This window comes from Mustela lutreola, chromosome 4 (assembly GCF_030435805.1).
Source record: "Mustela lutreola isolate mMusLut2 chromosome 4, mMusLut2.pri, whole genome shotgun sequence".
NCBI lineage: Eukaryota > Metazoa > Chordata > Mammalia > Carnivora > Mustelidae > Mustela > Mustela lutreola.
Genome location: NC_081293.1, coordinates 170,377,048 through 170,390,134, shown reverse-complemented (window position 1 = coordinate 170,390,134; position 13,087 = coordinate 170,377,048). Strand labels below are relative to the sequence as shown.

The 13,087-nt window shown below is 40.0% G+C and overlaps 1 protein-coding gene across 3 annotated transcripts in view; it reads left to right on the top strand.

Moving 5' to 3' along the window:
- Positions 1-13,087, top strand: part of CTTNBP2 (cortactin binding protein 2) — a 162,035-nt gene that overhangs the window by 80,042 nt on the left and 68,906 nt on the right. For 2 of the 3 annotated variants that reach the window (XM_059171671.1, XM_059171670.1), the window contains exons 4-6: positions 56-1,700; positions 8,108-8,311; positions 10,141-10,240. In XM_059171671.1, coding sequence (XP_059027654.1) covers positions 56-1,700; positions 8,108-8,311; positions 10,141-10,240 — 1,949 coding nt within the window. Of the gene's footprint in view, positions 1-55; positions 1,701-8,107; positions 8,312-10,140; positions 10,241-13,087 lie in introns of those variants that run through there. The other variant, XM_059171672.1, reaches the window with a different exon arrangement.

The following is a 13,087-nucleotide window of genomic DNA, read 5'->3' as shown; positions in this document are numbered from 1 at the left end:
ATGTGGCCCTTCAGCTCTGCGTGTAACTCAGCGCTGTCCTGTGGATTTCTTTCAGCTGGAGATGGAGAAGCTTCAGCTGCAGGGCCTTGAGCAAGAGCACAAGCAGCTGGCGGCCCGCCTGGAGGAGGAGCGCGGCAAGAACAAACACGTGGTCCTGATGCTGGTCAAGGAGTGCAAACAGCTCTCAGGCAAAGTCCTAGACGAGGCCCAGAAGCTCGAGGACGTGCTGGCCAGACTGGAAGAGGAGAAGAAGAAGACAGGTACGTTAGAAGAGCAGCTCTCCGCCGAGAAACGAAAGAGCACAGAAATGGAAGCTCAGATGGAGAAACAGCTCTCTGAGTTTGACACGGAACGGGAACAGCTTCGCGCTAAACTGCACCGCGAGGAAGCCCACACCACTGACCTCAAGGAGGAGATTGACAAGATGAAGAAAATGATCGAGCAGCTGAAAAGGGGAAATGATAGCAAACCAAGCCTCTCTCTCCCGCGAAAGACGAAAGATAGGCGTTCGGTGTCCATATCTGTGGGGACAGAAGGACCTGTGACAAGGTCTGTTGCTTGCCAGACTGACCCGGCGGTAGAAAGCATTGACCACGTGAAGAAGTTGCCTTTGACTGTGCCTGTGAAGCCTCCCACAGGGAGCCCCCTAGTTTCCGCCAACACAAAAGGAAATGTGTGCCCCAGTGCCGCGCTGGGCAGACCAGGTATCGACAGGCAGGCTTCCCACGGTGACTTGATTGTCTCCTCTCTGCCTACTGTCCCCCCTCCAAGTGCAAGCAAAATTGAGGAGAACGGACCAAGCACTGGCTCGCCGAGTAGCACCCCCCCACTTCCCAATAGCACTGCCCCTCCCACCGTGCAGACGCCAACCATAGCTCCCCAGAGCCACGCACAGGCAGCACCTGGGCACAGTTTACACTCACCGTGTGCCAATGCAGCTTTGCATCCAGGTCTAAACCCTCGAATCCAAGCAGCCAGATTTCGATTTCAGGGCAATGCTAATGACCCAGACCAAAATGGAAATACCACCCAAAGTCCTCCATCCAGAGATGTCTCTCCAACGAGTCGTGACAGCCTAGTGGCCAAACAGCTAGCTCGGAATACTGTGACCCAAGCACTGTCAAGATTTACGAGCCCTCCTGCAGGAGCGCCCCCGAGGCCTGGGGCGCCCCCTACGGGGGACGTTGGCACGTGCCCTCCAGTTGGTCGAACCAGTTTAAAGACTCCTGGCGTAGCACGAGTTGACAGAGGAAACCCTCCTCCTATCCCTCCAAAAAAGCCAGGGCTCTCCCAGACTCCTTCTCCACCACACCCCCAACTCAAGGTTATTATGGATAGCAGCAGGGCCTCCAGTGCGGGGGCCAAAGTTGATAACAAAACTATGGCTTCGCCTCCTTCTACTTTGCCACAAGGGAACAGGGTAATAAATGAGGAGAATCTCCCTAAATCATCTTCCCCTCAGCTGCCACCAAAACCATCCATAGATTTAACTGTGGCACCGGCAGGCTGTGGCGTTTCAGCCCTGGCCACGTCTCAGGTGGGTGCCTGGCCTGCTGAAACCCCTGGACTGAGCCAACCTGCATGTTCAGAAAGTTCCCTTGTCATTCCCACCACCATTGCCTTTTGCTCTTCCATAAACCCTGTTAGTGCCTCATCTTGTAGAACAGGTGCCTCAGACAGCCTCCTGGTAGCAGCATCAGGTAAAGGGATTGAAATATTATACCCTTTTTTGAAGAATGTGGCCTGTCTTCTCACTTGCCTTAATTTCCTTCACATTGCCTTGGAACTTTTTTTTTTTATTTGATACTTTTTTCCCTATTTCTTTATCATTTTCCTCTCTCTCTCTTTTTTTTTTTTTGTATTTTTCTTTAATGGCTCCAGGGTATGGTGATTCATCTTGCTACATCAATTGTGGTTTCTTGATACTAAGTGCTTTCTTTTTTAAAATATCTTGAAAGTAGTGGTTTGGAGCACATGGAGACCATTAATTTAGAGACACTAAAGCATTTCCATGGGAAAAAAGACTGTTCGTTCTTGTTAAATATTTATCTCACGAGGCTTCAGTATTAGGGGGTCGTCACCAGACAATCTGTGCTCAGTTCTGTCCCTTCAGAGAGAACGTTAAAAAATCCTTTCAAGTGGTTATGAATGCTTCAGTCTACCTCGAATTGTCAAATTGATCAGATTTGCTCCATAATTGGTATGTTCTAAGTTTTAGTAGTGGTTTGGTATTCTTTTCAACCTCAAAAAGAGAGTACGTAAATTTTAAATCCCTGTTCTAAGTTTATTTTAAAGGCTGTTTATTCCGTCCCCAGCAGTTGTCTTCCAGCCCCCGAGCGCAGATGGATACCATTGCGTGTAGGTATAGTGGGGAGGGTTTTCACTGCAGATGTGCTTTGTGAAGTACGTGACTCTTAAACAAAGGAGTTGATAAAGAACTGGGTTTTTCCCTTTTGTTATGCAGTGCTAGAGAAAGCATCGCTTTTTATTGACATGACTGGATTAGTTCTTCCCTGAACAAAGTGGCTCTAAAATAATGTTAAGAGTGTCGAAGATACCTTGAAAGTTGACAGCATTCTCTCTTACCGTGGACTCTTAGTGGCTACCAGAGACCATGGATTCTAATGAGAGGGAACTTTAAGAATTAAGGGAAGGGCTGAGTAATGTTATTTATATTTAAAACTCAGGAGTGTGGAATGGGAATGAGAAAAATAGGGAGCACAGTTCTTGCTAATTGTCAGGTAATGAGAGCAATATGCCAGCATTGACTTACCTAATTATAAACTGTTCCTTGAAATTATGCTCATTGAGAGGCTGCTATTCGTATTTTGGTGCATAATTGGGAATTGGGAAACAGGATGGCCTTTGCTGTCAGTGAAACCTGTGCTGGAATCTAGACCCTGCAGTTTATAGCTGTGTGTTTTGGTGATTCTCTTGGACTGAGCAAATTTTCCCTTTCTTCATGTGGAGTTTATGCTTCTCAGATGAGGTAGGGTGGCTGTTAGGATTAACTACCCTAACGTTCAAAGAGCTTGGTCTTGCACTTGGAGCAGCATGAGTGATGAATAAATAGAGGTGATACTCTTGCTTCATTGATATTGTTGCTTAAAGCATTTTCAAAAATTTGCTTTAAAATTGATGTCACTATTAGTACTTTGTGATTGTCTTTACAGCATTCAGCCTTCCATATTTTTTTTTTAAAGATTTTATTTATTTATCGGGGGCAGGGAGAGAGTGAGCACAGGCAGACAGAATGGCAGGCAGAGGCAGAGGGAGAAGCAGGCTCCCTGCAGAGCAAGGAGCCCGATGTGGGACTTGATCCCAGGACGCTGGGATAATGACCTGAGCCGAAGGCAGCTGCTTAACGAACTGAGCCACCCAGGCGTCCCCAGCCTTCCATATTTTTAATTCAAAATGGTATCACTGAGCTGAACAGCCCTTCCCATGGCATAAGAATGATGGTAGCTGTTTTCCAGAGCTAAATCCACATTCAAAGTAGGAATTTTTACTGCCATTCAGGAGAACCAGAGAATGTACCGTAAGGTCTGAGGGCCATCTCAAAGCAGAGATTCCAAAACCCTTGGGAGCCACAACGGTACTGTTGACATAAAGGCACAAACTGTAAAACGAAAAACACTTGTTGTTTTGTCAGGTTTTCTTTTATCTTATTTTTTAAAGATTTTTATTTACTTATTGGACAGAGACACAGGGAGAGAGAGAACCCAAGCAGGGGGAGTGGGAGAGGGAGAAACAGGCTTCTTGCTGAGCAGGCAGCTGGATGCGGGGATCCCACGACCCCGGGATCATGACCTGAGCCCAAGGCAGATGCCCAACAACTGAGCTACCCAGGCATCCCTTGTCAGCTTTTAAAAAAAAACTATAAAACCATCTTTGCTTTGGACTGTAATGCTTCACCAGTTATTTCCTCAGTCATGACTGTGCTCCAAGGTTCAGCCTCAAGTGTCTTGGTTTCAGTGGAAAAGCTTTAAAATCAGCATCCATAACTGAGGAACATTTTGTCAGCAGGATCTCAAACTCGGTAGACAAGACAATTCCTAGACTGTCACATGTTCGCCAGAATGACCTAGCTAGGAGAGAGTGGAATTTTGGATAAAGGCGCTATGATCCCTCTGAAAAATGCCCTTTGCTTGTGTCTAGAGAGCAAAAGAGGATAAATGAGGGAACCAGAGTAACAGCAGCCACTGAAGATAGGTGAAACTGGTACCTTATTTTCTGTTCTCTGGTTTTGCAGTTGGCCAAAATCATCTCAGGGTTCCAGAATTACCCAGTGGGATGATAAGTTTCTAAATTACTTGGTTATAGGGAGGAATAGTCATTCAGCAAGCTTTCCCTGAGCATCTAGTCTTGGGAATAAAAAAGTTATTACAGTAACATAAGAAGGGTGATTAAATCAACTGTGGTTGCAGGTCAGCCTAACTTTTCCAAATGAGATCCTGGATTTCAACTGCTTTTCATTTGGGTTGCCCCTATGTTTGCCGCCATGCCTCTAGCCGCCAGGAAGCACCAGAGCTCCTTCCGTCTTGCTTCTTAACCTATCTGTGCCTGGGTGAACTTGGGTCTCTCCAAATCATAAGCTCATTGAAGGTTATTAATCTTCTAAATAGCCACTAATGCCATTGTGGTTGGTAGGAGCAGGGTATGAGGACAGAGCACATCTGCCAAATCCTTGGTAGGTAGATGTCTGTTCCAAATTTAGTGAGGAGTAGAACTCTGGACTGAGCCTAAGAAGAAGGCGGGGTTAGTCCACTTCTGCCTCTTTCTAGTGTAACCCTAAAGAGCCCGTTTGTTCTGAGCCATTAGCTTTTTCATCTAAAAATGAAATCATTGAACCAAAAAAAAAAAAAATAGTTTCAGACCAGAAAGATTTATTAAACTTGCCTGTTGAATTTTTCAAACAGCAGTACACTACCTCTCCCTTCCTGGAGAATCACTAGATCCCATATCTTTAAAATTCTCAAATTCTGAGTTTCTATATTTGCTTATATCTGTGACAAATAATTACAATTTAGCTAAAGCACTCCTGAAGAGAATTGCAATGACAGAAGATACCACTTTAATGAATTATGCTGTAAATTTCTCTGTTAGCAGTTTCTGTAGCCAAATGTTAAATTTTTAAATAGCATTTTAAATTCTAAATGAATTAAAATTTCTTGTTCCTCCTGAACTTATCCAATGAATGCATTTTAACTGTTAGATAAATAGACGTCTAAATCAGAAATCACCCTAGGCAGCTGAGTTTTCATACCCTTGGAAACTTGTTTCTGGTTTCTTTTTGGTTTGGGGTTTTTTTGGGGGGAGGGTGGTAGTGGTTTGGTACATTTTATTTAATTTGGTTCAGACATTTTTTTTCCTTAAACATTTATTAAAAAAAAAAAATGATCCTCCCTCTAAGATTGGCTTAAAGTCTAAATCTGGAAATGAGACCTATTTGAGCTATGACATTAACCTTCTCCACACTCTGAAGCTGATGCCAGAAGCTGTTCTCAACTGCTGTTCCCTCTTGCATTGCATGTTCTGTTCCCTTCGTCACCCACCGCATGTTCTGCATATGCTCACCTTTACTAATGTTTGCATATGACGCTGCCAAGCTGAATGACCTTTTCCTAACCTCATTAAAGTAGCTGTATGATGCAGGTCTGTTCTGTCATTACCTAAGCAGTCAATAAATCTTACCGTTTTTATTATTGTTGGGAATTTCAAATGAACAATAAAAACCCCTAGCAAAATTTTATTTTATCCCATATGGATGGAAGGATTCATTTAAATAACTTTAGCTATTGGAAATGATAGTGGGGATAAAAGTTTTTTATTTAAACTTTAAGAATACTTGGTATTTCTAAAGCATTTTTCCTTTTAAAAATATATTCCACACCTCTTAGAAAATAAAAAAACAAATTCCTCTTGTTTTGTATGACAGAAAACCGATTTCTTGAGTGGTCTAAAGATTGAGAAAATTTTTGAATAAATATTTTCTCTTTCAGATAGCTTAGCATTAACAATAGAGTTTCTCAGCATACTATATCCCAAGTTTCCATAGAAGGCATTTAGAAATAAATCTGCATTTAAATGGTCACCAAAAGCCTAGAATTGCATTGGAAAAAAAAAAAATGAAGATAAAATCTAAAAGAAGAGCAAATCATTTGATATATAGGTGTTGTTATTCTTTATAGGATACCAATAACAAAGACTGTTTGGAGGAGCTAGAGAAGGTGGGGGTAGCCGGAGGACAGTGGGGGTGGAGGAGGGAGAAGGGTTGGGAGAGAGCACCAGGAGCTCAAGTGGAGAAACTCACTGAGTTGTGAGCCACACTCCCTTCTGTTCCACAGAGGACCACCTTGCAATGCCTTCGTGTTACTTTTGTGTTTGCTTTGCAGTCAAGGTGTCATACCTTGGTGTTTATAATTTCTCTGTTTATCATCCATTTCTAATAAGTACTGATTTAATTTTTGTGGGCTTGTTTTTTTGTTTGTTTTTAAGAAAATACAAAAGGTAAAATGTACCAGAGAGGAGCCTTCTTGTAAGTATGAAGTAAAAATACTACTTTTGTAAGAAGAGCTAATGAATATCAATGGGGAAATACCATAAAGCTTAGATAAATATTTAATTTTATAAGCATTTGAATTTTGTTTGTCATTGCAGTCTAATAGGGTAAAAACAATAAATTATTCATGGACCCAAATGATTAATTATGAAGATGTAATATCCAGCTTTTAATAAACAGACTAGTTTTATATGTATAAACTGCTTTTTTTCACAAATAATTTTTAAAACACCAAGAAATCTTTTGCTTTTAATATTTGTTAAAGTAATTCAGGTCTCAATTAAACAAATTTATTACATATTAATGTAATACCCATATATGTAGAATATTATCCTGATACCAAGGTGAAGGAAACATAAAAAGATCATCTGTTATGTCCCACTACAGAGAATGTTACTGGGTTTATGCAGAAAGTGTACCCTGAGGAGTGAATATGTGCACATAGGCCCCTCCGTATATACCATATACACCGGGATTACTTTAAGGTATTTGGGGCTTCAAAAGGAAGAAAGTACAATGACTTATTTTGAAAGTTAATTGTATCTAAAACACATAAAATACCTATATATCACGTTAAATAAACATTTTTACTTTACTGTTTTTACAGCCTTTTGACCAAGGAAGAATTCAGAAAATTTTCCATGCTATATGCAGCCGACTTCACATACTTAACAGATTCTCTTCTAAAGCTGCTAAATACTGATGAGAAATATCTAACTATGATAACTCTTATGATTCTTATTAAAACTATATGGTAGAGTGCCCTGTTTTGTTGGCTAGTAAAAGTTTCTGGTACACAAGTTGTAAAGATGGCCAGATGACAAAGTCTTCAGAATCATGTCTTGCATATTTGTGCTGGTATACAAAGATTCTAGATTCAATTCAATTCAAAGTATTCTAGATTCAATTATATATGTTGTGTTTCTTTTAGCTCTTGATATGACTAGCACTTGGGTCCCTTCATTATTTTTCCCCAAATAAGGGAGTTCAAGTAACTTAAATAGATTTCTTAGCAATATTTGATCGCTCTTAGTGATCTGTATAAATTTTTAGTTAAATACCTTGGAAACATGGTTGAAAAAATAAAATCTCTATTTCTTACAATTATTTCTATACCTAAAGATGTCAGTTCACTATTCAGATTGATATTGAAATTGAGGAAATATGTTCGTAATTTTAAAATTCAAATTGTTTTGAAACCTTGAAGTGGAATTTGAACTTTTAAAATGAGAGAGCCATCTTAGTTTCCTAAAACCGACCACTACTTTAACATTTATAAGACTGACAACTAAAAATAATATGTCACTGTGTATATTAATTTAATTAGCAGATACAAGATTGAAATAACAGTACAGGTTTGTGCTAAGTAAATATTAACAGATTGATAATGTTAGAAACCACATAATCCTCTAAGGATACATATTCATATGCCTGTGCGTGTGCGTGCGTGTGTGTGTGTGTGTGTGTGTGTAATTCAGAAACAAGTGGGTAATATCTGTCTCTTGTCCTTGCTCCTACTCTAACTAGGGTCACTTTAACCCACAGGCTGGTCACCCTCCCTAACCCCTTTGCTAATGAGTGGTGGTCCTGCCCCCCTGGCTGGCAGGCCCACCCTTCTTCAGCAAGCTGCTGCCCAGGGAAATGTCACTTTATTATCAATGCTGCTTAATGAAGAAGGACTGGACATTAATTACTCCTGTGAAGATGGCCATTCTGCCTTGTATTCTGCTGCTAAGAATGGACATACAGGTAAAGATGGCAAGATCTTATCTTTTGCAAAAGGATGGGGAGTCAAAAGCACTGGTAACCATTGCCATGAGCAAAAGGTTCTTTTGGTTTTGATTTTCTCTTACAGGTAGTAGTGGATGATTTTTTTTTTTTTTTGCATGATTTAACAATTTTGTAAATATTGTTAAAAAATTCCAAACTATAGTTTTGTAAAAATGTAAAATTTCAGGGGCACCTGGGTGGCTCAGTCTGTTGAGCAACGGACTTTTGATTTCCCCTCAGGTCATGATCTGAGGGTTGTGAGATCAACCCCCCATTGGGCTCCATGCTCAATGCAGGGTCTGCCCAAGATTTTCTCTCTTTTTCCTTTCCCTCTGCCTCTGTCCTCCCATGCTCACTCACTCACTCTCAAATAAATAAAAATCTCTTTTTAAAGTAGATTTTATTGCAGCTAGCAAAAAGTGATCTTTGTTTTATGACAATGATATGTATTGTGTATGTCAAAATCTGGGGTCTAGTACTATGAAGCACATTTTAGAAGAAAGCCTTCCATCTATAATCACTTTAGTCAGGACAAAATAGCTCTAATTTGTCTGTTAAAATACCTGTGTGTGAAAGTCATAGTGACCGGGCTTAACACATGCTACAGTGAGGGCAAGTTTTAGAAGTTAGAGAAGATCATGGGTCTGAAACTGTTCTGTCATTGGAACAATTTATAGTTATTTGGATTTTTTTAAAGAGAACTGAGGAGTTGTACAGCTACAAACGACATATTGATGGAGTCTGGGAATTATTCTTGTTTCTCAAGTCTTGTAGTCAAATTTGCTAAAACATATGGTTGTGCAGAAAAAGATAATTTGCCGGCAAATCCAGAATCAAATAGCATTGCTCATATAAGCTGCGTGATTGTTGAGTACTTTGGAGAAGTTTTCAGAGCTTCACTGTGTTCAAGTGGACTAATTGGAAGAATCCAGTGAGCTAAGAAGATAGCTCGTGATTTTAAAAGTACTTTTGGATTCTTCTTTACTTCAAAAGCCCTGTGAGAATTTTCTTTAATGTCGAGAAATTAAATCTGGTAAATAGCATGAGGAACCTGAGTCCTAGATGATATTTATGCCAGAGTCAGATGACTTTATGTGGGTTTACCTTACCCATGGAGTAGGATGACCATCACATGGAAGTGTTTCAAAGGTTAATTATCACAAAGTAAGAATTTAACTCTTTAAATACAAATATGGTATTTCAATTCGGCAAGTAGATTTTGTTCTCTACCCAATAACGTTATCTCCTGGTATAGACTGGTGGAAAAATCTGGTAGAACATTTTTTTTTTTTTTTTTAGATTTTATTTATTTATTTGACAGAGAGAGTGATCACAAGCAGGCAGAGAGGCAGGCAGAAAGAGAGGAGGAAGCAGGCTCCCTGCTGAGCAGAGAGCCCGATGTGGGGCTGGATCCCAGGACCCTGAGATCATGACCTGAGCCAAAGGCAGAGGCTTAACCCACTGATCCACCCAGGCACCCCAACATTTTCTGATATATAACAGTCTTATCTCTCATCAGCAACTCTTCCCAAAGTAACACACACACACACACACACACACACACACACACATATACACACACAGTCTTACCTAGTTGGTGAGTCTAGGGCGTTGGCATCTTCTGGAAAAGAGGCTACTTTTCTTTGTAAATAGCTTGCGGGGTCTCATATGCACCATGCTAGAATTGTCAGGTGGACTGCGCACGGGAGAGGTCCTTTGGGTTTAGCATCTATGTAGAGCTTGTTTAGAATTTGGCTCACCATAACTCTAAATGGGGAATTTAAATGGCTTTCTATTAAAATCCACAGACTGTGTGAGATTGCTGCTGAATGCAGAAGCCCAAGTCAATGCTGCTGATAAAAATGGCTTCACACCCTTGTGTGCTGCAGCTGCTCAGGGACATTTCAAGTAAGTGGTGCTCTGAATTCTTCCTTTTCCCCCCAGTGAAAAGAGTCTCTATAATCTGCACACATATTTCAGTTCTGGCTGAATGTGTAAGCTAGTGCTTAAAATCCACTGGCAAATAAATTCACTAAATATATTTGAAGATTTAAATGAGAAGTAGGATCCTAAATTTGCTCTTCTTCTTTAAAGGAGAATAGTTGTGTATGAGGAACATGAAGAAGAGAAATGGGTTGTGTGTCGACCTCACGTGAATGAACTTGGTTCTGAAGAAAATCGATTTATTGTCTATCAGCATATATGCAATGATACATACACTATTAAAGACTGTAATTCACTGTTAACCGATCCCCCCAACACAAGAAAGCTTTTTTACTTGTGATGGCATTAAAAGCAAATTCAAGAATTAGATCAATTACGAGAATCTTAACTTCTGAGTGGCACTTCATTCAGTATTAAATCCCAGTGTATTCACCTTGTTTTATCATCTTAAAAAATTGAAGCAGAAACTTTTCATACTAAAAGTAATTAGAGCACAAACCCAAAAGAACCTACCAACTGAAATATGTGTAAGTTTAACAGTGATTTCTTCAGGACCCTCCCAAGTCTGTTGAACACAGACATGGCTTTTTAAAATTAAGAGTCATGGTTTAATAAAATAGAATGCCACTAAGCTACCTGCTTTCTCTTCTTGTGCTGAAATGTCCTGTAGGGAATGCAAGCTGTTTATCTAACTGTCTTGATAGAAACTTTTTTTTTTTTAAGTTTTTTAAAACTTTAAATTCAATTAACATATGATGTATTAAGAGATTCAGATGTAGAGGTCAGTGATTCATCAGTCTTACGTAACCCCCAGTGCTCATTACATCACGTGCCCTCCTTAATACCCATCACCCAGTTACCCCATCCCCCCACGTCCCTTCCAACAACCCTCAGTTTGTTTCTTATGATTAACAGTCTCTTATAGTTAGTCTCCCTCTCTGATTTTGTCTTGTTTTGTTTTTCTTTTTTCCTTCCTTCCCCTACGATCCTCTGTTTTCTTATATTTCACGTAGGAAAAAAAAATTCACGTATGAGTGAGATCATATGATAATTGTCTTTCTCTGGTTGACTTATTTCATTCAGCATAATACCCTCTAGTTCCATCCTCGTCATTGCAAATGGCAATGTGGCTATCGTGGACATTGCTGCTGTAAACACTGGGGAGCAGCTGCCCCTTCAGATCACATGTGTATCTTTGGGGTAAATCCCTAGTGTGATTGCTGGGTCGTAGGGTCACTCTATTCTCAGCTTTTTGAGGAACCTCCATACTTTTCCCAGAGTGGCTGCACCAGCTTGCATTCCCACCAGTAGTGTAAGAGGGTTCCTCTTTCTCTGCATCGTTGCCAACATCTATCATTTCCTGACTTGTTAATATTAGCTATCTGATAGAAATATTCTTAACATACTTCATAATTCCTATAATACAGGTTTTAAGGTTCACACTAATGTTATTGATTCTAATTGTCGCGTTTTAAATATTCAAAATGCATCTTTTTCAAAATGCATCTGTTTTTTTCTGTGTGTCTGTTGCAGACCTCGTGAGTGTATTGTTGAGGACCATAGATACTGTGCCTATGTCCTGAATCCTCCAGAAGGGATTTCTTCATCAGGCCTAGGCTTTTACATTTATTGTCACCCAGCAATGAGTAGTGCCACTTACTTGAAAAGTCTTAGAGTACTAGGAATGCAGGCATGGCTTGCTTTGTCAAAAAGAAGAAGCCTGAAAAAGAAAAAAAAGAAAAAGAAGTACCCTGGGGGCACCTGGGTAGCTCAATGGGTTGAGGCCTCTGCCTTCAGCTCAGGTCATGATCCCAGGGTCCTGGGATCGAGCCCTGCATCGGGCTCTCTGCTCAGCAGGGAGCCTGCTTCCTCTTCTCTCTCTGCCTGCTTCTCTGCCTACTTCTGAACTCCGTCTGTCAAATAAATAAATAAAAATCTTAAAAAAAAAAAAAAGAACCCTTGGCATTGATTAGTTTAAATATATATGAGATGCAAACACATATCAATATGAAACTTTTTAAAAATATATATATAAACCAAAAGTTTTCAAGAAAAGTCAGGGAGGAAAAAAGCATATACCTGAAGTGAGAAAATGAAGATGTTGTAAATTGCTTCTTAATTTGATTATGGTTTGACCTACTTTTCTCCACTTATTTGCATCTCATTTTACAAGCACTCTGCACAAATGCCACAGAGTCTTGAATTCACCTGTTTCTTTCCTCCTTGATTCTCAGAGTTGTGAGTGTCTTGCTTAGCCATCTTTTTTCCTTGTAAATAGCCCCCCTTCAGGAGACAGGATAGCCTTTGCTGTCTGTTCTCCCCAAGGCAGCCCTTTGCTCAGCCTCCCTGCTGCCTTTTATAGTGGAGGCACATGGTGCCCTGCTGTCTGAGCTATTTATAATTATTTCCTCAAGTGAAAAATCTCAAAATGACTCAGCAGTCTGACTTTTTTCAAGGTTTAAGCTATTTTGAACCACAAATAATATGTATGTCACATATATATATATAAGTTCACAGTTAAGCCATTCATCCCAATTAGTTAAATACATTGCAAGTACTCCACGTTTACAAGTTGGTTACAGAAAAGTGTCAAAACACTTGATCAATGCTGCTGTCTTAAATTTCCATAGACGTAATTAAATTTGTGTTAAAATATATCTTCTAGCCTTGCTACAAAACCGTATCCATATAATAAGACCCACAGTAGTTGATACATATATAAGTGAAAACAGTTGATATGATAAGATACAGAATTGCTTTAGCATTATTTCCTTAGTTTAATATCTGGGTCAGGTCCTTCCGAAATCAAAC